Genomic DNA, 24,363 nt, shown 5'->3' with positions numbered 1-24,363 from the left:
AGCAGTTTCTTGGATGTTAGGGTATTCTGGATAGTTGCTAGGCAGTTGCCAAGTAGTTACAAAGATGTTCTGAGGAGTGACTACAGTATTAATAGATGATTGTGAAGTATTTTAGTGGAGTAATTTTGGTGTTCTCATGGTGTTCTTGGTTGTTTCTCAGATGTTGCATTATGGGTGGTTGCTAGGTTGTTGCTAGCTGGCCCAAGTTTACTGTCATGAGCCTTTATGATATTCTCTCTTTATATAACTCAGTTATTCCTTTAACATAAGTAAATTGTATCCCTTTTTTTCCACTTGCTTAGCAGGTGAAAATTAAAAGCCCTGTTGCTTAGCAATAGCATGTGCAACATCAACATTTAGTATGAGCAATTTTATTAGTGATGATTGCCTTAGCAAGTTTAACGGAAGCAAGCTAGTAAAAGCTGTGCATGTAAGCCTCATTACCCTGGCCTCAAGAGGCACACTAGCGACTGATGCTAGAAGCTGCTGTTTTTAGCGTCCTTGTTAGTGTGCCCACCTCCCATGCCAGAGACGCCGATTCGAATCCTGCTCGGAGCGGGTCGAGTAGGACCAGTTACATTTGGTGCCGTGACCCGGATGGGAGTGAGGTTTAGGGGGGGTGAGTGTAATGAAAGAAAGCTGGTAAAAGCACTGTGCATGTAAACCTCACTTCCCTGGCCTCAAGAGGCGCACTAGCGACTGACGCTAGAGACTCGGTCCTTACCGTCCTTGTTAGCGCCCGCCTCCCATGCCGGAGACGCCGGTTCGAATCCTGCTAGGAGCGAGTCGAGTAGGACCGGTTACACAAGCAGCAATAATTAATTAGTTCCTAGATTCTTTCCCCAAGAGATCTTAAAATGGGTTAAGAACAACATAATTACAATATGCAGCAGTTTTCTCCAGACCCCAAATAAATTATTACTCTTTAAAACAAGGGTGACTGGAGATGTGCAGAAAAGCCCTCCAACTCAATGCATTGATTTGCATGTGAGAGAATGTAATTAATCTTGATGGGGCCTTAAGGCTCAGCTCGCTTCAATTCAGGTCAATTACTGCACTGACATATAAGTATTGACTTTGGCACACACTCAAATAAAGCCACACTCATGAAGCATGGATAGACCTTTATACATCACCACGCAACAATCACTTTGTCTGCATGTGGCCCTGCATGGCCCTGAATAATCATATTATTATATTTTGGCCCAAGATACGGAGTTTCTTTTAACCCACATTGTACAGTTGCAAGAATATCACAGTGTCACCGCGAAATGGCTTACGTAACTGAAATGTTGATAATAGTCATCTGTTACTCTGTGTCAAAGGGGCCACGCCACTTTATTTATTCATTCAGTATGGCAAGACGTTTTTAATTCATCAAGATTCTTCCTTTCATCAAAAAGGAGAATCTCGAAACGGATATGAATTGGTAAAGAAGATTTTTGAGATTCTGTTTGATGGCCCTTAATTAAGATTAAAAGTTCAACGTATTTTCCCTCCTATAATCACATGATTTTCGTTACAATCATGGCTGGTATTTGAATGATCTCTTTTATTAAGACACATATACTACATAGTTATTGCTGTATAGATTAGATTAGGTTTTTTCATAAAATAGTCATCTCAACTTTTCAAACATGCACTCCCTGAGATGTGCTATCATAAATTCTCTTTTGTCAGAGATTATTGTCTGCGGCGCTGTCATCATTATTCAGTGTTTACTTTGGAATAACGAAGGAGAAATAATGAGAGAATAAAGGAACGAGGAAAAACAACTGTTGTGAAATGTTAATGATGCATCCTTGGCTGTGTTTGTTTTTTGTTTCCGGTGATGAGCTCTTTAGAGCCTGTTACATTCTCTCAGAACAGAGACTTCCACATACGTGACTCGTGTGTAATTGAAAGTGGCGCTGTCTGCATTTCAAACCTGCCTCGTCAAAGTTAATCTACCTCAAACAGAGGCATTCTCTCACAACTACATTAGAAAATGAATTTAACTCCTTGGTTTTTTTTGAAGATTACTTTGTCTTTTCAAACTGAAGTGATAATAAGTCTCTTACAACTACATCAGAAATCAAAACTTCATCTGATTTTTGAAGGTTATTTCATGTTTTTTTTATCGATAGGCAGACTTTTACACCTACTTTAGAAAATTAAATTGAAAGATTGCCGATTTGACGAATCGCCCATTTCTTGAAGGTTACTTTGCTGATTACTTACTGATATGATGTCCATCCTGACTTTCAAATATTTATTTTATGACTTTTCACACCAAAATGATAGGTAGCCTACCACTCTTATGACAGTTCATAATTTGTATGAGATGGCGAAATCGTATGATATTTTGCGACTTACAAAAAGATACATCTTTTATAGATTAGTTCAATTATGGCTAGGGTTAGAGACTGAGTAAAGAGTAGCGATTTATGGTAGCATTAGGTATGACCCAAATTGTATGATTTTTTTAATGAATTTTCCATTATGTATGAATTACGACTTGTCATGAGACTTTTGAATTGTATGATTTCTGAAGGTTACTTTGTGACTTTAAAGTTAAGTGACACTTAATTGATGGGCAGCTTCATACAGTTTACATTAGAAATTGAAGCTTTATCATTGTAAACGTCTGATTTTTGAAGGTTACTTTGTGACTCTTCAAACTAAAGCAATAGACATCTTCTTACAACTAAATTGCATTTAACTAATTGTAAGAGTTTTGTTGTTGTTGTTGTTGTTATTTTGTGTCCTTAAGTGATAAGCACTTTTAAACCTACTTTAGAAAAATTACTTTCAAAATTACAGGTTTGAAGTATTGTCAGTTTCACAAAATGTATGTTTTGTCTTTTCTTACTCATATGACAATCATGCTCTTAGAACATTCAATTAGAGAAAAAAAAAAAAAAAACCTTTTATAGATTATGGAATTGAGTAAGGGCCTAGACTTTATGGTTGTATTTGGGTTATATGTTTTTGTACAACCCAAATCATACAGGTTCTAATTAATTTATCACATATGAATTGTTATGACTTGTAATGAGAGCAGGTTGGGCAGCTTTTGCTGCTGCATTAGAATACAAAACTTCACAATCATATATTTAAAGAATTGCTTGTTTTTTTTTAAGGTTATTTGTGACTTTACACCAAATTTATTGTCAGAATATAAAGTATTGTATGGGCAAGTTACGCATTGAAGTAAGCGTGTTCCTGATGTAGACTAACTGAATACAGTGTTTTTCTAAGGGGCTATTCAATAAACCCCAAGAGATATGACTAATGCCTCCTTGTAAATGCATACCAGGCATGGTGTCAGAAGTGTAAGGACAAGAGAAGAGCATGATTTCGAAATCGTCCAATGGAGTGGCCAATGTGGCGGCAGATGTTTGCTTGCTTTTCAAATCGTTCACCTTCACGGCTGAGGAAAGTACTGAGGATTATGAGACGGTGCTCGTAAAATTCGATGAGTATTTTCTTGCCGAAAAGGAATGTGATACATGAATGGGCTTGTTTCCACCGGAGAGTGCAGAGACTCGGGTAAAATGCAGAATGCTACATCAAGGCCCTCTACGAACTCGGCGAGATCTGTGAATTTGGTGCAAGTCAAAACTAACATATAAGAGACAGACTTGTTGTCGGTGTCAAGCGTGCCGCACAAGCCGTTAAAAGTGAAGCCAAAACGTCTCGATCGCCCCCCGGTGACTGGTCCTAGTATAGGTCATAAGCCCCGCCTCCCTGTGTTATTCAACGGGACTTGAGACCAACTAAACAATTTAATTACACTTCAAATATCTTTTTTTCCGAAGGTGGCTTCTGTCATTTACGGCAGTTTTTATCACGCTGATGTAAATTCAAGTGTTTGTTTTTAAAATAAGTTTGTTTTTAGTTAGTTATATGATGCTATAAAAATGGTGGTGTGACGTCATGATTGACAGCTGTGATTGATAGGTTCTTTGAGCGAAGTAGTCACTGAAGCACCAACAGACTTTTTTCGGGATCTTCGGAGGACTGAGGAGATTGGAGCTTTAAATTTAATATCTAAATTTCTATAATTAATTATTTCACAATGAGAGTGAGGACGGGGCCTTGATTTCGCAGCTTTACTTCCTGCTCACTACTGCGCAGGTATGGTCCCGAAATCGCTACTGCGCAACTCAAGCCCCAAGATGTCAGCGCCATATCGCGACACTGGCGGCTTCACTTCTCACCAATGGAAGAGAGCGAAGGGGCGTCGTCCAGATTTTTTTACAGTCTATGGTCGGTATTCGGGATAAAGAGTTGTCTAGGAGAATGCAGCTAATGTCAAAGAGAGAGCTTTTTTTCCTGGGCACGGTGAGTAATAAAAATGAGCGTGAAAAAGCTTAATGGACTGTGTCGCTTAAGATAGGTGATACCCCCATTAGTTTTAAAATAGATATGGAGCTGATAGGGAGATAGGGAGCTGATGTAATTGTATTGAACACTGTGACATTAGCCCAGGTGCATGACTAAAATACATCGGACATTTTACTACAGAAGCGGAGCATAAATGTAGAGAGTACGCCCTTACCGTGTATGTGGTAGCGGGATGCTTCAAAGCTGACGGACAGCTGCTGAGATGGTGCCAGCCAAAAGAACAGAGCAGATAAGCAGAGTTTTTGAAGGAAGTGGTACAATGAAAACGAAGGTGAAGAGCCATAAGCAGAACTGTGGAGAATGGAGGAACAAGGTAACATGGAAAGAGTCACACAGCCTACAGATTAGTGTGCACCCATGGTACCTGTCATGAAGCCTAATGGCAGGGTCAGAATTGGTATTGTATTAAATAAACTGAATAAAATAAACAAGATTCTAGCTGAAGCGTCCTTGCATCATTAGACACACATCAGGATTTTGTCAGATTCCGTTATGTGAGAACAACAGCTCGCTGAAGACATACATCACTCCAGTAGGGCATTATTGTTTTAAAAAACTCCTGTTCGGTATCAACATATCCCCGGAAATCTTCCAAAGAAAACTGAATGAGCTTCTAGTGGACATGGAAGGAGTTGCTGTGTACAAGGATTAAGTAGTTGTGTAAAGAAAGGACGGGGCCAAGCATGACAATCACCTGAAAAGAGTGCTGGAAGGGATGGAAAGTGTGGGCCTCATATTAAATGAAGATAAGTGTGTATTCAGGAAAGCAGAGCTGAGTTTCCTGGGACATACTGTAGTGGATGTGCAAGGTATCAGAGCAGACCCTGGAAAGGTACGTGTTATTGGTGATTTGCAAGAGCTGAACAATGTAAATGAGTTGAGGAGGGCCTCATAAACTAGATGAGTAAATACATTCCGGACTTGGCAATAAAAGGGGGTCCTTTGAATGAGCTGCTCAAGAAAGGAAAAGCATGGACATGGGATCCACCACAGAAAAGCACATTCAGCACACTTAAAAGCTCACTCACTAAAACTCCACGCCTGGCACACTATGATCCCGAAAAAGAAACAGTGGTATCTTCAGATTCTAGCAGCTACAGTATTGGTGGCTTTTTATTAAAACCATGATGACAGCTGGAATCCTGTCATGTGCTGTTGTAGAAGACTGACAGATTCTGAACCGAGATACGCCCAGATATAAAAGAAATGCCTTGCAGGCGTATGGGCATGTGCAAGGTTCCAGAAATACTTGGTGGGAATGGACACATTTAAATTAATCACTGATCACAAGCCATTAATAGCACTGATCAAAAGTAGAAACTTGGACAGTGTGCCAGTGAGATGTCAGAGACATCACTGCTGTTTAATGCAAAAGCGGAGTACTGTATGCACCTGGCAAAAGCTTGGTTGTTACAGATACATTGTCGCATAGCCTATTGAGCACTTTGGAGAACTTCATGGTGGTGGCCACAAATTTCTGAGGATCATAGATGAAACATAGAGACATGTATTTTTTTGCGTAGAAAATAAACATGCACAGCGCAAGGGAACCTCCATAATCAAAACCGTTCCCGGAAAGGCCATGGTAGTGAATAGCCACATACTTGTTTCTGCATGAAAGGAAACAATGGTGAAGCCTGGAGAAGCTTTTGTGGTGTGTACGATATTCAGCACATTACAACAAGTCCACACAATCCACAAGGTAATGAGCATGCAGAACGCCAGGTCAGACTGCAAAGCGCAACTGAAACAGGATGACCCGTTGATAGCACTCATGTGTTTTCGAGCTACCCCTACCACTTCTACCACAGTCAGCACAGCGGAATTGCTTATGGGAAGGAAAATCCGCACTACTCTACCCACATTATTAAAAATTAAGTGGTCAAACAAATCAAGTGTAAAAGAGAAAGACAAAGCAGAAAAGCAAGCATACTACTTTAACAAATGACATGGACTTACCTGTTCTTAGACCGGGCAATTTAGGCTTGTTAAAGCTGGATGATGAATCAAAATGGAAAGGATCTTGCTACGTTGCTTGTAGAGATCACTACTCAAAGGTGATATGAGGTTATCAATGAAAAGGAGGGAGAGAAAAGGAGAAATCACAGGCATCTTTAATTGCTGCCTGACGGAGTTCCAGGAATTACTTTAAAGACAGGGACAAGTCCAGAACAGTCACCAAGGAAATTGTCTTGGTTACTGATGTAACCCTTGTTCCCTGAAGGAGGAATCCTCATCCTGCCCGAAGGAAGGTAACATGTGGAGAATACACATATGGACTGGCGGGAGGGGCAGTGTGACATATGGAATGTCACTGGGGTGGCTCCAGCCTAAAAAGGGGGAGGAAACACCAGACAGTGACGGCAGAGCGGACTCTGCCAAGGGAAAGACACAGGCTCACCGCAGGGAGCTGATCGTGGAAGAATACGCATATGGGATCGCCGCAGGGATCACCACATATGGAACCCAGCCTAGCACAAGTTATACAAGAATACGAGCACTAGGCCTGGCGTTGAGCACGACGCTCCGCAACATCCGACTCCCAAAGGAGTGTGGAGGAACTCACAGGCTTCGCCTGAGTGGGGAACTCGACTGGAGCAAAAAGCGCATGTATCTGTTCCAGTGGAAGGGAATGGCGCAGCAAGCCGACACTGGAGCAGGAACTTCGGTGTTACCGGCTGGTTGAAGCGAGCACACAGGAAGAAACCGGCTCAACACGTAGGCTATAAAACCTAGCGAACGTGTTAGGTGTCGCCCAGTCCGCAGCTCTACAGATGTCTGTCAGCAGCGACTACACCCCTAGAGGAGTGGGCTTTCAACCCGGGCGGGCAGGGCGCGCCTTGGGCTTCGTAAGCCAAGGCGATGGCATCCACTATCCAGTGGGCCATCCTCTTCTTGGAAGACAGCCTTTTCCTTCTGCTGGCCTTCGTAACAGACGAAGAGCTGACCTGAGGTCCTAAGGCTTTGCGTTCTGTCCACGTACAGACGCAGAGCACAAACGGGACAGAGAAAAGCCAGGGTTGGGTCTGCCTCCCTCGAAGGCAGTGCTTGCAGGTTCACCACCTGGTCCCGAATGGGAGTGGTAGGAACCTTCGGCACGTATCCGGGCCGGGGTCTCAGGATCACGTGAGAGTTATCCGGGCTGAATCCTAGGCACGATTCGTCGACCGAAAATGCATTCAGGTCCCCTACCTTCTTGATGGAGGCCAATGCAACCAGGAGAACTGTCTTACAGGACAGGATTTTCAACTCAGCTGATTGCGAGGGTGCAAAGGGTGATCTCTGAAGTGCTGAAAGGAGTTTCCAGAGGTCCGGACGTGGGTGCCACAGGGTGCCCCGTCTCTGAGAGAGCAGGTACCGGGGGCCAATGGCGGAACAGAAATAAAAGGAAACAAAAGATTCTCTACGTTGCCCTCCACCGGGGGAAGGAGCGGCGCCTTCGCCACTTCCTGAAGAGCAGTCCGATCCACCTCTGGGTGGCCCGTCTCAGGGTTGTTTGCACCTGCGCTTGCCTCCTGGTTTGGCCAGAACCAGTACGGCCCACCCCGAGAAACCAATCATCCAACCGAGAAGGTTCAGGACATGGTGGAGGGTTCTACTCAAGCCTGACCTTCTCAGCGGCCCAGGAAAGCATAGCTGCCCATTCTGGATCAGACTCGGGCAACGCTACACTCCCCGAAGGGGGTAATGCAGCCGAATCTTCATCTCCAGAAGAGCGAAGCTTCCCCTCTGATGCTGCGATTGACATCTGGTCATCAGGAGGAGCCCCAAAAGACACGGCTGGTTGTTCATGAGAAGGACCAGCAGTTTCTTTTGGAAGCACCAGCGGCGGTCACGTTTGTGAGGCGTGAGTGTCCCACGCAGATTGTCTCGGTGGGGAATCCCTCACGGTGATCCTCAGATCACCCTGGCTAAGCACCGAAGTAGGCCTATTCTGCGGGGCAGAATAGATGCTAGATCGGGGCATAGGCGAGGGGACTGCACCTCCCTTAAGGTAAGCGAGTCTCGATCTTAACACGGTCATAGTCATATTCCCGCAATTGAAACATGAACTATTCACAAAAGCTGCCTCAGCATGCTTAATGCCTAAACATGTGAGGCAACTGTTGTGGCCGTCTGCTGGCGCCAGGGAACGACCACACCCAGAAACACATAAGCGAAATTACATCCTGAAAAGGATGCAGGGTTCGCTTGTGTTGCTCTTTTGTGAAGAAAAAGAAATAAAATAAAAAATATACTCTTTCCAATAATCTCACAGTGCTGAGGCACCCAGGGAATGGCCACAGTGTACAGCAGTGCTGTAAACACTATCAGGGAAACGCCCACCGATACCGACACAGAAATAAGCTTGCTGTTAAAACAGTAGTTGTGTGAGCTTAAGCTCGCGGCCACTCGCTGATCGCGCCATCACACCAACACTGGAACAGAGAGTCTTCAACGCTATTAGAGTCTTCATAGAAAGCTCGGCTCCGAAGTGAAAGACAATGTGTGTGTGCGCCCGCTTCCTGTTTATACCCGCGCTACAGGGCGGGGCGGGGCACATGACGTGATTCACGCACACCAACAGTCATTGGCTCGTTCTGAAAGACACTCGAAGTTGATAGGGCTCCCTGAAGTGATCCCAATTACGTCGTTACGTCGAACGTGAGTGACTGAAAGGGAACTCAACCTCGTATGGACTCTGATCTACCTGTAGAGACTATTGCAAGGAAATAATTGTGAAGAACTGAGAAACTGTAACGTGACAGCAATGAAAAAAATAAAAATAAATCCTGATATGCGAGTTCTAGAGTTAAATACATAGACGTTGTTAGGTAAGGTTACTGGTATTGGGGAAAACATGTACATTATGTTGTAATCGTATAACAGAAATGTAACCTGAAGTATTCGACTAAAAGGGGAAGGTGTCAAGGTATCATGTAATACCTGAGCGTAAGTGTGTTTGTGATGTAGACTAACTGAATACAATGTTGTTCTAAGGGGCTCTTCAATAAACTTCAAGCGACATGACTAATGCCTCCTTGTAAATGCATACCAGAAAGTTCATTTCTTTTAAGCTTTTTTGATGAACACTTGGCTGCTTATTATAGTTTATTTTTGAAAATTAAACTTTATTATTGTAGATTTTAAGGAACTGTTCATATTTTTTGATGTGATATTTGAAAAGCTGCTTTAGCACCATTGATCTCTAGCTATCGAAAGGACTGTTCAGTTAGCTTTCAGCCTGCGATCAGTGCTAAACACAGGCATGTTCTCTACTTCATGGGGTCATGATCTTTCAATGTGGTTTGACACAGAGTCACCAGAGAAGAAAATGGGGTTGCATTGGGTTAATCATGTCCAATTTCTCTCATTGTAAGATATTCTTTCTCTGACCTGACATTAGAAAAGGACTTTCCAATAGATCCTATTTTAATAGTGGGCTGTTAAAATGCTTGTTTTTGATTATAAATATGGGGACAGGTGAGCACAGTGATTTACGTCATTACATTAATGTCACTAACTGACTCTGACTTGCCAGATTTTTGTAGTACATACAGTATAGTGGTTTTTGTGCAGTTGTGAGTGCATTCTTGTTTCTCTTTCACAGCCTACAAAGTGAATCAGCACTCACCCTGATTCTGAATGAATGTTTACACAACACATTCAGGTCGACGGTTTGATTACTTTGTCATTCACTAATCTTTAATGGAAGTATTCTGCATGTTGTTATATACAGATAAATGTTGGTCACTTTATAGAAATGCATTCTTTTAGATATCCTCATCAAAGTAAGCAATACTTCATGACAGTTAATAAGGCATAATCACACCAAATGCCAATATTTCATCAAATTATAATAGTTAATAATAATAAAATCCCCTCACAGGCTCATTTTAATCCACAAAAAAATGCAATATGACGTCTACCCTAAAACCCACGAGTCATAAGAAACCCAATAGGCTATTCCTATTCCCCAAGCTACCACCCCCTGCCTTGAATTTCTAAATGTATTATTGACTGATTGAATTGAGATATTGACTTAATGAAATGCAGTATTGTTTAGTTGGACTCTGACTTAAGTTCGACTTGGTCACTTTTGGACTCAGACTTGACTCGGACTCGAGTGGGTACAGACTCATACTCGACTTGGACTCGACTAAGGTGGACTCAAACCCAACACTAGAGAATAAGCCAGTCAGACTGCTCGGTTTCCTTCTTGTATTTCTCTGGCTTCATCGGTATTGCTGAGAAAACAGATATGCTTTGACAAGTTTTCAGCCAAGGGACATTTTCCTGACAATCTGGGGAATATAATTTCTGCCTGGTAATTACAACACCAGCTGTTGAAAAGTATTTACATGTCATTAAAATAGTTTCTATCGGAAGTTACACAGAATGTGTGGCAGAAGTCTGTATGCTGTCTCTTTCTTACTTCGTATCCCTGTGCGTCTGCTCTGCACAGTCAGAGATGTCAGTGTGCAGTGACCATATGAGAAAGAGCTGGTGTCCAAGGGGCTGTGAAGAGCGTCCAATGTCGCACTCTCTCTGAAAAGAAAGAAGGCACATTTGTGAAGTACCTTCCTGCCTTTTGCTCACTATAACTGTCAATGCTGTCAGCTCTGTTAAGAAAGGTCTGGTAAAAATAGATGGTCTAACTTGTGCTATCTTTGTTTGCCTGTTATGAATTACACACCTGCCAGCTGAACATTTATCTGCTGATTATAGATGGTGAAAAAATATTAACTATATATGCACTTTTCATGCCCTGCACTTTTCTGGTCTCTGAACGCTGATAATTATGACATCAAACATGTAAAATGTTCAGGGGTCCACAATTCATTTCACAAATGACATGCAGATTGTGAAACACTTTTATATCTTTTCAAAGAAAGATTGCATCTTAGGAGAAAACAGCTTCATATCACTTTCATTGAGCCCTTGTAACATGGTTGTCATCTTTTCAACTGTCAATGACTTGAATAACTTTTTTTTCCTTTTTTTCTTTTTTTTTAAACATTTAATAACATTATTCGTTATCCAAAAACTGCAGCCAGCTAGCCTAGAAATCTAGATGCACCCTAGCGGCAGCAAAATGTATTTTGCAGCCAGGGTAGTCTAGCAACTCTCCATTGACTTTTGAGCTGTAAAAACCTAAATTGGGTCAGGCCAATCACGTCGCGTATAGTAGGTGCCGCGGGGCGGGCTTAACATAATGACGACAGAGTTGCGACGGTTCCCTACTACTTGAAAACAAAGAAGAGTTGCTGCTTCTGGCGAACAGTCTTTCAAATCGGTTTTGGCCGCGACTCTGGAGGACTTGGAGTTAAGTTTTTCTTTGAGAAAAGAGCAAAGAACGGCACTTAAGTCATTCTTAAAAAAAGGAAGATGTGTTCGTAGTTTTGCCGGCCAGATTCAAAAGTTGAATCTATCAACTAACGTTTAGCTCCGCTGTTGGGAAAACGCTCTGGTTGGTTGAAGCGCTGTCCTATTGCGTGCCGAGGGAATTTGAAAGACAGCCGTTTATCCCGCCCCTCGGATTGAGTCGTGTCTATGGTGAGTTGCCAGACCTAACATCTTGATGTAGGTCTGGCTTGCCAGGCTAGCAGCCAGCTGCACACAAACATAATCTTGAAAGTTCAAGAAGTACTTTACCCCAAAGTTAAATAAAAAAGTAGGGAATTATATTAAATAAAGAAAATATAATTTTTACAACCAATATGATTGATTGATTGATTGATTGATTGATTGATTGATTGATTGATTGATTGATTGATTGATTGATTGATTGATTGATTGATTGAAAATTGCAGCATTATTTTAATTTTAACTAAGCACCCTCATTGCTAGTTTCCATTACCAACAAATTAAGCATATTATTTATGATATTGATGCAATGTAAATTATACAACTTTAAAAATAAAATGAACTTGAGCACATATCTGAAATTTTACAATGAATGAATGAATACATACATGCATACATAAAATATTTATTCCTAATACTAATATTTGTTTTATTACTCTTAATTAAAAATACACTGTACAAAATTAAAGCATTTGCATACTTTATGGTACTATTTTGGGAAAATATTTCTTAATTGTCATAAAATGTCTGTCATAATGCAAAATAAATAAATAAATAAAAATTTCAATGATCATAAAATTAGGCTTCATTTTCATATATATATATATATATATATATATATATATATATATTTTTTTTTTTTTTCTTCTTTGAAGTTGGACTGAAATATGACCTGCAAATGATTTTTGACACCCTACTACATTTCTTTGTTCATTTTCTTGTCTCGGCATAATATGTTGATAACTTCCCGACTTGCCAAAAATTCCTCAAATGTGCTCAGATAAGCACATTTCGTGTAATCAATTATTCAATTTCCCCCTCTTCCTGAACAGAGAACAAAAGATTGTCCTCTGAATTTCTTTTTGTTCTGTTGTAATTATGCGATGACCTTCTGTGTCACGTTCATAAGCCGCTGAATGCGACTCAAGGTCCCAATGTCAAGAGGCAGCCAGATAGTCGAGATGTTCCCCCTTTATTGCTACGCTGTGTTAAATGTCAAGAAGAGGCCGCAAAACCTATTATGTTCTCCATTCTGCATTAATGTGTGTCTTTTAATGAGCACATAAATTCATACATTAGCATAAGCCTAAGGGAAAGCCTCAACGTGTGCCATATGCTTCCTTCCACTAGGTGGCGAACTTCATGTTTTCGTAGAAAGGCCCCTCCTGCTCCTTAAGTGTAGTTGGATGTGGTCGTGGGGATTTGTCCCCCCGGCTGGAAGCTTTGTTGAGGAGCTTCGCATATGCCTTTAGGGTAAATTGGAAAGATGTTGTTTAGACATCTATACAGCTGTTGGTGTGAAGCCATGCGGATGTAGCTCGTCCCTGCCGAGAGCAAACCGCTATATTCACACAGGCTCAAGAACATGCTGGGTCTGCTGAAGAGCTGAAGGGCCTTACAGGTTTGCCATATGGAGCCGCTTATGGAAAAACAATGTATGCTGGAGGTCTTAAAGAAACAGATGTACAGCATGTCTACATAGAAGACAACAACAACAAAATAAAAGACACTTTATTTGTGGAATATTTCTTTTTTTAACATAATAATTAATATAATCATATTATATATTCTAATTTGATATAATTCATATAAAAAATGTTGCAGCATATAATCAATTTCTTTTCTAATCCTTTTCATTCTTCGAATCTGTGATCAAAAGGTTTTTGAAAATTGGCTAATCTAAGATGAAAGGCATTTCTTATTTGCATGTTCTAGACTGCCATTTACCACATTACTTTCACTAAAAATATTAATATGAATGGCTTTAAAGGTGAAATATGGAATGTTTTCGATGTAAAATAAAACAGTATGATGCCATAAATTTTGAGAGTTGTGCTATTGCGTTTTAAGCGATTGGATTTCCATCTGGCGAACAATAATAAGAGTGACCCACAGGAACTTGCACTGAAGGCCAGATCTAGGGAGCAGAATGCATAGAGACTTAAATGTGTTTGTGTTTTTTATTTTTTTTTATTTTTACTTGGGGCATTAACTAGGAAGGCCTTCGTAAATACCCAGAAAACCCATCAGAACACATTAGCAACTGCATTGAAACACTCTGGCAACCATCTACAGCACCTCAAAGTATTGAGTGAATGTAAACATTTTTGCATCTGTGTTTGGTGCCATAAGCAGTGTCACTTTTAGGGGGGTATTTTTAGGTGAAGCTGCTATGGTGCAATTTCTTATTCCACCATCCCCAGGCAGTCGGTTCGACTCCAGCTCTGATTTCTAAGTATCTCCACGGAGCCCCCGCTTCAAGCTGCATGCCCGGTGAACATTCCTCTTTTGCTAGTCTGATGTAGTGGTGCATGTCATCGAACATTTGAGTGGATGCCTCCAGTGATGGCGGAGTTACAGAGCTGTGTCAGAAAGTAGAGAATCCAGACAGCGGGCCATCCACAGTGCTCATGTGACAAATTAAGATGGCAATCCTGGAATTTGCAGCCTTTTCAATGTCTGTCTCCCTGTGGAGATTGGACATGATGGAATAATTTTCTTTCCGTGTTTCTGGATTTCAGCTGAGGGCTATTATGCCATATTCCAAGACCCCATGAAACGGCTCAAGAGGAAGCTGGAGCAGCACAAATCATATCGTTTTGCACCGATCAGTGTAATGAATTCAATTGTAATGCTTTACAATAAGATTCAATTAGTTAACATTAGTTAATGCATTAGATACTATAAATCAACAACAAACATTTAATACAATATTTATTAATCTAGGTTAATGTTAATATATCATTATACTTTTGTTTATTGTTAATGCATGTTTGCTAATAATACAATGAATCTGAAACCCTCCACCTCCCCAGCTCCACCTGTCCGCTACAGGATTTACATGTCTGTTTATGCAGCAGCAGCATATCTTACATGCTCATAGCAACATGTCTGTGTATCTAATGGCAGTTGCAAGTCCATACTTCTAGTCCTAGTCCGCCAAGACCAAATACATTAACATTGTCATATTCATTAACATGCCAAAAACTACTTTGAGAGCTGTCATGATTGAAATACAGTCTATAACTGAAGTGCAAGATAGGACCAGATCTGGCTCTACAAGTTAGAGCACCTCAAGTACCCGTATGAGCGATCATTATACATAATGTCGCCGGTCATTATTTAGGGAACAACTGACCTCGGAATGTCACAAGTGATTAATCAGAATCAAGCATTTCAGAGAGACATGTAATAAGTATAATTACCATATAACCGAGCTAATTACTATTACAATGTAAAGAATTTAATTTAAATTTAATTTAATTGAATTTGTCAGCCTGGCTAAGACATTTAGTTGGTCGACCAAAACCCCTTTAAAATTAGCATACTACATGTACTGTATATGCATAAGTATGTAAATTAGTTATATTCTAAGGCAGTGGTTTAAAATGTTGCAAAGGATAGCCATTTGCTAAATAAATGCACTTCTAAACAGATCCTAACATGTGTTACATGATCTACTCTGAATTTCCTGCTCACAGCAGCTGTGCTCTTTTCCAGGAACGCTCTTCCCCTCTGTTCTCTGCTCTCGGCAAAAATGTGATACTGACGAGCATCTACTCTTGAAGTGTCGCTCCGAATCACTCAGATCTGAGGAACGGTTTTCCATTTAGTTTTACAAGCTCTGGAAACAAATAGGAAACTACATTCCACCCCCACCCAAAACACTTCTCCACCCCAAAGTTCATCTTATGGATGGATTGAGATGGCCTCAAGGGGAACCGCAGTGCGCTATGATGCCGTCTGATAGAATGAAGGAAAAAAAACAGCTTCTTAGCTCGCACTGTTTGTCTTTAAGATAGAGTACAAATGCAGACAAGCAGAGAGCATCCAGATGATAAGTAACTCTGACACACTCAGCTGCAACACAGTTTTGTTTGTCTTTTCAAACAAGGCCTATGGCAGCTTAACCATATATTACAATGATGGGTTTTTTTTCCACAAAACCGTGAGAATTGTACAAAAAAAGCTGCATTGAGAATTTTTTATTTTTTTTTATTTCAACTGGCATCTAGTTCAAATGTTTTATTGCTGGATAGATTATTGGTAAATGTGATTTTTGTATTAATACCAACATGCTGCAACCTTTAACAGTCAGTGATGACATGTAATATAGTGTGACTATGTGACAGTCAAATTTAATCACTTATTTCTGTAGTGCTGTCACACCAAATATCTGTATGAATCCAACAAGCCCTTTGTCTAAATCGCTTTTCACTGATTTTTTCATACGCATTTCCTTTAAAGCTGAGTTTTAATGTGTGTGTGTGTATAGGGGAGTGCGGGGCACAACCTAACGCGGGGTTAAATGTAACACGGACCTTTTACATAGTTAGTCTGGGCCAAGCAGCTTGTGTTTCCGCTCTTTTTCTCTTGCTGCCAGAAGACGGTCTCCAGCGGATTTGTGGAAAGGTTTGATAAGATTTAGAGAAGATACTGGACAAAGAGTGTTTTGACACCATGCAAGTACATTTTTTCATCATATGTTTTTTTCCGGTTTCTGAGTTGGGTGTGTATGTCACCAAATCTAACTTTATATTACCTTAATCACTGTCTTGTTGGCTAAAACATAGCACCATTTTGAAATATATCAGCAACTGTTAGCTAGGTTTAAACAATTTTTTACACAGCGGGGTTAGTTGTAGCACAGTGTTACAACTAAGCCGCCAAGTGTACAATGATAATGAAATGAAAACAGGGAGCCACACAACTTTTCAGGTTTGAGTATTTATTTATATATTTATTTTGCCACATTTAACCATGGCCTCAGATTTGGAGGTGCTGATTCTCATCCCAGCCGCTTCACACTCAGCTGCAAACCATCCCAGTGCATGCTGAAGGTCCTGGTCTGATGGGGCAAACACGACAACATCATCCGCAAAAAGCAGAGACGAAATCGTGTGGTCCCCAAACCTGACACCCTCCGGCCCCTGGCTGCGCCTACAAATTCTGTCCATAAAAATTATGAACAGAACCGGTGACAAAGGGCAGCCCTGCTGGAGTCCAACATGCACCGGGAACAAGTCTGACTTACTGCCGGCAATGCGAACCAAGCTCCTGCTCCGGTCGTACAGGGACCGGACAGCCCTTAGCAAAGGGGAATAGGGGTTCACAAAGCAGTGTTTTGAAAGCACCAATCACTACTTTCTATGGCTGTATTTAATTGCGTTTTGGTTTTGCAGCTTTTGAGTTAAAAATATTATATATATATATATATATATATTAATAATCCCTCGTCTCTGAGTTCAACCTCGTACGGTAATAATAGCAGTAATATATTACAGTGATTATTTGTTAACTCTTTCCAATTTCCTTTCAACGCTTCCCGGCCATTGACGGAAATTTCCGGCTTTCTATGTTTTCACGGTAGGGGGCCCTAGGACACATCTTCTGGAAGAATACTGAATATCCAGATCAAAAGATACCGTTGTGGTCAGAATTAATGGCACCCCTGGTAAATATGATCAAAAATGTCTGTAAAAAAAAAAAAACTGCATTGTTTATCCTTTTGATCTTTCATTCAAAAAATTCGCAATAATGTAACCTTTCATTGAAGTAAAAGAATTGAAAGTGGGGGTAAATCACATTATGAAATAAATGCTTTTCTCCAAAACACGCTGACCATAATTATTGGCTCCCTGTTATTAAATACTTTTTCTAATCTCCTTTTTCCAAGATAACAGCTCTGAGTTTTCTTCTATAATGTCTGATGAGTTTGGAGAACACCTGACAAGAGATCAGAGACCATTCCTCCATACAGAATCTCTCCAGATCCTTCAGATTCACAAGCTCATGTTGGTGCTTCTTCTCTTCAGTTCACCCCACTCATTTTCTATAGGGTTCAGTTTAGGGGACTGGGATAATCATGGCAGAAGCTTCATTTTGTGCTCAGTGACCCATTTTTGTGTTGATTTTGATGTTTGTTTTGGACCGTTGTCCTGATGGAAGATCCAACCACGGCCCATTATAAGATTTCTAGCAGAGGTAGTCAGGTTTTGATTTTTTTATCTGTTGGTATTTGCTAGAATCCATAATACCATGTATCTGAACAAAATGTCCAGGACCTCCAGAAATAAATAGGCCCACAACATATAAGATCCAGCAGTATATTTAACCATAGACATGGGGTACTTTTTATCCCTGTTTGCACCAAACACATCTGGTGGGCTTGCTGCCAAAAAGCCCTTTTTTTGTTTCATCTGACCATAGAATCCGGTCATGTCTGACAACTGAATATGCTGGAGTTTGTTTTTGGAGGAGCGAGGAGGATTTTTCTTGAAACTCTCCCAAACAACATGTGGTGATGTAGGGGTTGTTTGATTTTTTTTTTTTTTAGGCTTTCTGACCCCCAAGACTCAAGTAATCTCTGCAATCTCCATCTGTGATCCTTGGAGAGTCTTTGGCCACTCAAACTTTCCTCCTCACCGTGTATTAAGACAATATAGACACATGTCCTCTTCCTGGCAGATTCGTAACATCTTAAGTTGATGGGAACTTCTTAATTATTGCCCTGATGGTCAAAATGAGGATTTTCAATTTTTTAGCTATTTTCTTAGAGCCACTTTCTATTTTGTGAAGCTCAACAATCTTTTGATGCACATCAGAACTATATTCTTTGGTTTTACTCATTGTGATGGATGATTAAGGGGATTTGGCCTTTGTGTTTCCTCATATATAAACTCCTGTGAAACAAGAAGTCATAGCTGGACAATTTCATGTTCCTAGTCACCCTGGTGTGCTAAAAAAAGGTAAATATTAATGGGAATATACTTCAGAGATATTTTACTCGTAAACAATTCTAGGGGTGCGAATAATTGTGGCCAGCATGTTTTGGAGAAAAACATGTATTTCATAATGTGATTTCCTCGCCACTTTCAGTTCTTTTACTTCAATGAAAGGTTTGAAAATTTTTCAAACCTTCAATAAAAAATTTTTGAATGAAATATCAATACGTTAATCAATAGGATTTTTTACACCCATTTTTTATCATATTTACCAGGGGTGCCATTAATTCTGACCGCAACTGTATGTGAAGAAGCAGAAACAAGCGATAACATTATGTAAAATAACACGATTATCAACATTAAACTGCAACAAATCAAAACTGCCTAATGTTACAGAATGAAACGTCGACCCAGGACGAGCCACAGGACTGTGAAGCTTTGGGTTGTTGATGGACTCGATCTACTCCATCTGTGTTTTGATCATCGTTCTGAATCTGACCTGGATGTAGTCTTTGACAAAAAAAAATATTTTCTCAGCTTTTTGCTCAAAATGTTTATTTATTTATTTTTTTATTTTATGAAACTCACCTACATTCAAGTTTTGATGATAAAAAAAATAAATAAATGCATGAAGTTAGAATAAAACAATGGGTTTTTTTTAAAGCAGAGGATCTGTTCTTTCTTTTGATAGATATTCAGATATTCATACGACAAAATATTTGTAACTCTTTACAATAAGGTTCATTAGTTAACTACCTTAGTTAACTTGAACTAAGAATGAACAATACTTCTTCAGCATTTAGTAATCTTAGTTAATATTAATTTCAGGATTTACTAATACATTATTCAAATTAAAGGTTGTATTTGTTAGCATTATTTAATGCACTGTGAACTAACATGAACAAACATTTACAAAGATTAATAAATACTGTAACAAATACATATTGCTCATTGTTAGTTCATGTTAGTTAATACATGAACTAATGTTAACTAATGAACCTTATAAAGTGTTACCAAAATATTCTGGGGGCCATGAAACTTTTGTGAAAATGATCAAAAATGCTGGTGACTGGCAACTTTTTTTCAAAATGCTGGCAGGGAAAGAGTTAATAAATGTAAATAAACTAAAGAGAGACAATAAAAATTATAGTATTTCAGTATACAAATAGTATGATGACATATGACTGATGATTAATTGCATCAATGCAAGTCAAAGGGAGATTTTCATATTTTAATCTTATTTCATTTAAAGAAAAAAACAAAACAAAAAAACAAGGCTAAAATTATCTACAAAATATAATTTCAATGGAGATTTGAACATGTTAAACAGTTAGGGCTGCATTGCAGAATGTTAAATACTTGAGGTCAGAAACACTAACCTGAATGTTTGAGGAATATTAATACGGTGCTGCCTGACAAGAACTTTAATAGCTATGGGGGATTGAAATTTGGGGTTCTCACAGGAAGTGCTAATGATTGGTTTTATATTTTCAGCTCCAAAAACATGACCGGGAAAGTGAGGATGTTCCTTCTAAATGGAGATCAGAAGAGGAGATGGCCAGAGAGGCGACAGAACTACACAGCCTCTTCAACTAGCTTTTTTAGGTAATGATGTGTTATGAAGAGGACGGCCAATATTGTATTTTGTAATTACTATTACCAAAGGTGGGAGGGGAAAAAAGACAATGTCTGGTTCTAGGTTGCAGTTTGTTGTGCAACCAAATATCTCAATAATAATACAATAAAATAAAAGATTCAGTGCATAACGTCAGAATTTGACTGTGAACAAGCCCTCGATACAAAAGAGGCAGACTTCTTTTTGTTCTTTTTATATTCATCAGATGGGTTTTTAAAAATAATTATTCACCAGATGTCAGATGAAGCTGAATATGCTTTGTATATGGTGGTCTGATGTGGCATGCTTCCATATACTCATCTTTTCCTTGACATGTGTTCACTTCAATTTAGGACACTTGATTGTCTCATCAAAATAGCATGATATGCATTAAAGTCAGGATTAAATTAAAATGTGAGTGATGACACATTTTGACTCTAAAAACCTCCATTGCTGCCGATGGAAAAACATATATCAACATTTGCTTTTGTCAAAATCCATAATAAAATGTCCTACCCCTTATATGTCATTTTCTCTGTAATTTCTCTTTTTTTTTTTTTTTTTTTTTACAGCCAGAGGTGGAAGACATGCAGATGGAGAATTTCAACAATTTGATATTTGTTCTTATCTATTTTTTTGTGACCCTTTATTCAAATTAAAATTTAAGTTAATTTTCTGAATCGTGTGTCATTTTTTTGAAAACATGTATGAACTTAGTTGTCACAGATTGCTGCACAAAATAATGAACATAATGTTGTGATATTTTTTGGTGTGTGTATCAAAAATATTTTACTGAACATCAAGCACATTCATTATCAGCCATTATAAGTCTTTCTGTAAATGGGCTGAATTAAGATTGTACACAAAGGTCAAGCTGCAATATAGGAATAAAACGCTGTGTGCCATTATATTAAGTCAATTTAAACCAGTTTGGTGCGTGTAAGGATAATGGTTTGGTAAACTAAAAGCATTAAACTGCTCCACTTGCATGAGTTCCGTGCTTTTTCTGATGCCTGAATTGCAGAAACTTGTTTTAATGAAATCTCTTCATGCACATATTGAAAAATGACACTGCAAGCTACAGTAGCCTTAATAGAGAATCTAGAATAATCAAATAAAATAAACAGAGATGTTGCATTTGCGACAAATAAGCCTTTATTATCAGAGTGTAGTTACCTTACCCGCAGTCCCAGTGCTGGAAAGTATTATGAGTTTTATCATTTTATCAATGTGGAAATAAAATGGTCTTGACTGGCCCCTTACTCATCTGGAAAAAGGAAATACAATTCTGACAGGGTAATGTGTACCAGCCCATAGCCCTTTCAGAGTAATCAAGTTGTAAAAAAGGCCCATGAATTTTAAACAATATCATTATCCACAAGGGATTCCTTTAAGAAACAAGTATAACAGTTTGAATGGAGAAGGAATCTGTCACAACTTTCAAAACAGAAATAAAATTCACCTATAGGACAGGCACACATTACCCATGTAGTTTGTTGTCATTATTTCAGTGTAAAAGGCCCAATTTCCTTCTGAAAATGCAGGTTAAGCTGGTCATAACTGGTTTAAGTTGGTCTCTCAGCCTGGTTAAGTTGATATTTGGTTGGCCAGCTGGTTGACAAGTGCCCAATCCCTTCAAAATCAAACCACATCAAAATGACCAGCTAAGACCTGAGCCTCCGAAACATCCCGAAATGTCTCTAAATGTACAGGAAACAAAGTTGTGGCAAACTATAAAGGTGTGTAAAAGATAAGATTGAGATTAAGCTAGCTAACCTAACTAATATATGAATTTGGGTAAATATGAAACATAACATTATGTCCTTATTGGATTATACTAATAGTTGAAAAGGGCAGCATGGACTTCAAATCAAAATTCCAATCTAGATTGCATATAGCTTTCAATAGGTTGTTATTAACTCATTTGTCTTTTTAATTGAGTTAGTAGATCTAAATGTCCAACTGATTATGTCAGAATGTTATGACATTGTGAATCATGCAGAACCTGATTTCACTCCTGAATATCAACATGTTTGTTGATCCTGGAACAACATTTCAATCAACCATCAGATTTGAGGGACATATTTACAGTTTATGTCAAGTTTAGGCTTACAACCAGGGTTAGGTGCTTCTACATCAGTGTTATTTACAAATCATTTCCCTCTGATTTTTGGGATAACTTATGGGTAGGGTTATGTTTAGGGTTAGGGTTATGGTTATGATTAAATTGGTTATGAATGGTTATGATAAACAGGAATGTTTTTCCAGGATCAGCTAAATAGGCTGACCCAGCAACGCGTCTAACTCTGCAAAATCAGCATGTGCGTGAATCATAGTTTGTACCTCTTTAGAGTTTATGGATGCTGTATTGTTATACACAACAATGACCATTTTCCAATATTATTTGTTATGATGCTATTAGTCGATTGTGTTCTATTAGTCGAGTGAAAATATACAGCAATTTTATTTTACTTGTGGTTCAGGTTAAAATTCAGTTGCTTTATGATGCCATTGATAATTAAAGGATGGAAGAATGTTACTGGAAGCATTTCAGCTCAAGTCCTCAGACATGAAAGAGTCTTATCACTTCTCAACAAGAGGCTGCTCTGTGATCCTTTTTACAAGGTTTTGCAGGCCTTTACCCACAGTCCCAAACAGAATGAGAATGAGAACGTTTTCTTCACCAGTTTCCTCCAAAATCTATCCCTTTTGAATCCCCTTCCCATCATCTCAATCGTCCAGCCTCTGAAAGTGTGAAAGAGGGACCGTGCTTGACATGGACAGAGGTTGGGTTTGAAGCTAAAAGGAGGCACGGAGCAGAAGGCTTTTTTTTTTTTGGAGCTGTCCTCTAGTGTTTAGCACACCTTGCTAACCACTAAGCTTGTGAGAGACATGCTGGTTTCATTTCAGTCTGTGTCCGTCTATGATTTCAAGTCCTTTCATTAATATGGTAAAAGATTCCAAAATAAACCAAAAAAGTAGGGCATTTACCAAGGATTTTAGCACTACTAATGCTAATTCTAGCGAGTTAGAAATGCATATCATACTAGCCGAAAGAGGTCTAGGTGGTCAACCAAATGTGTTTTGTAACATGGTCAACAAAGTCAACCTAAAATAGCTGGTTGCTTCAACCAGTCTAAGATGCTATGTTGGTCTTATTTGGTTCAAACAGGCTAGCCAAGCTAGTTTTCAGCTGGTCAGCAAGGAAGTATAAACTGACCAGTCCAAAACTCCTCTAAAATCATTAAACCCACTTGACCAGCTATCTAAGACTAGCAAAACACATTAGGCTAGTTTTTTTTCTTTTTCTTTTTTTAGACCCAGTAACTAGTAATCCAGTGGTTCAACCACCCAGAACAGATTCAGCCAGTTGGAACAGTGTCTGGAACTTGCTCTTAGAGCAATACAGTACATTTGTGAAATATGTATTAAAGAAAAAAAAATTACTCTGTTCAGTGAGGTGTTCTGTACAACTTTCTATAATTAGCCAATTGCAGCTAATTAGCCTAGTTTAGCTTGGCAATTTGGTTATCTGAAAAAAAAAAAAGACTAAGCTAAAATGCGTTTTGAAAATTAGGTGTTTATTTTACATGTTAAATATATCGAGTCAAAATACCTAAACAAGTGCACACTATTAAAAGGCACAGTTTATTGCACAATTAAACCCTGATTTTATTCAACACGCACAATGCAATCATGAAATAACCAAGTTAGCTGTTACGCTGTACTGTGTTATGCCTTTAATGAATAAAAGGCCAAGGATATGGCCTCTTTTTGATATGAAAGGGGGTTAAATTTTGCATGAGTATCACCTGTGATATATCAGCATCACCTAAGGTTCATTTGTGCAATGCTGCATTGAGACAATAAAGCTCATTTTGTGTGTGGTGCAGGAATATATTACCAACATCATTTGCTGCTAATGGACTCTCAGCAGAGCCACTCGCTGGTTTAGGTAAATGGATGGTGTGTGTCGTTATTTGTGCATTGGGAGGAGTGGAGAGGATCAGGGGGTGATGTTCCCTCCTCTGCGCCCCCTGTTTTAATCATTAGCGTCGTCATTTTGCA

General features: G+C 39.2%; 1 protein-coding gene across 9 annotated transcripts in view; it reads left to right on the top strand.

Moving 5' to 3' along the window:
• fhit (fragile histidine triad diadenosine triphosphatase) overlaps positions 1-20,973 on the top strand; it is a 338,996-nt gene extending 318,023 nt beyond the window's left edge. For 7 of the 9 annotated variants that reach the window (XM_079857659.1, XM_079857660.1, XM_079857655.1 and 4 more), the window contains 2 exons: positions 20,175-20,285; positions 20,868-20,941. In XM_079857659.1, coding sequence (XP_079713785.1) covers positions 20,175-20,276 — 102 coding nt within the window. In that variant the 3' untranslated portion in view covers positions 20,277-20,285; positions 20,868-20,941. Of the gene's footprint in view, positions 1-20,174; positions 20,286-20,867 lie in introns of all 9 variants that reach the window. The other 2 variants (XM_079857654.1, XM_079857656.1) reach the window with 2 other exon arrangements.
• The last annotated feature ends 3,390 nt before the right edge of the window (positions 20,974-24,363 follow it).

Source organism: Squalius cephalus, assembly GCF_949319135.1.
Source record: "Squalius cephalus genome assembly, chromosome: 22".
Classification (NCBI taxonomy): domain Eukaryota; kingdom Metazoa; phylum Chordata; class Actinopteri; order Cypriniformes; family Leuciscidae; genus Squalius; species Squalius cephalus.
This window is presented reverse-complemented; position numbering and strand designations above follow the sequence as displayed.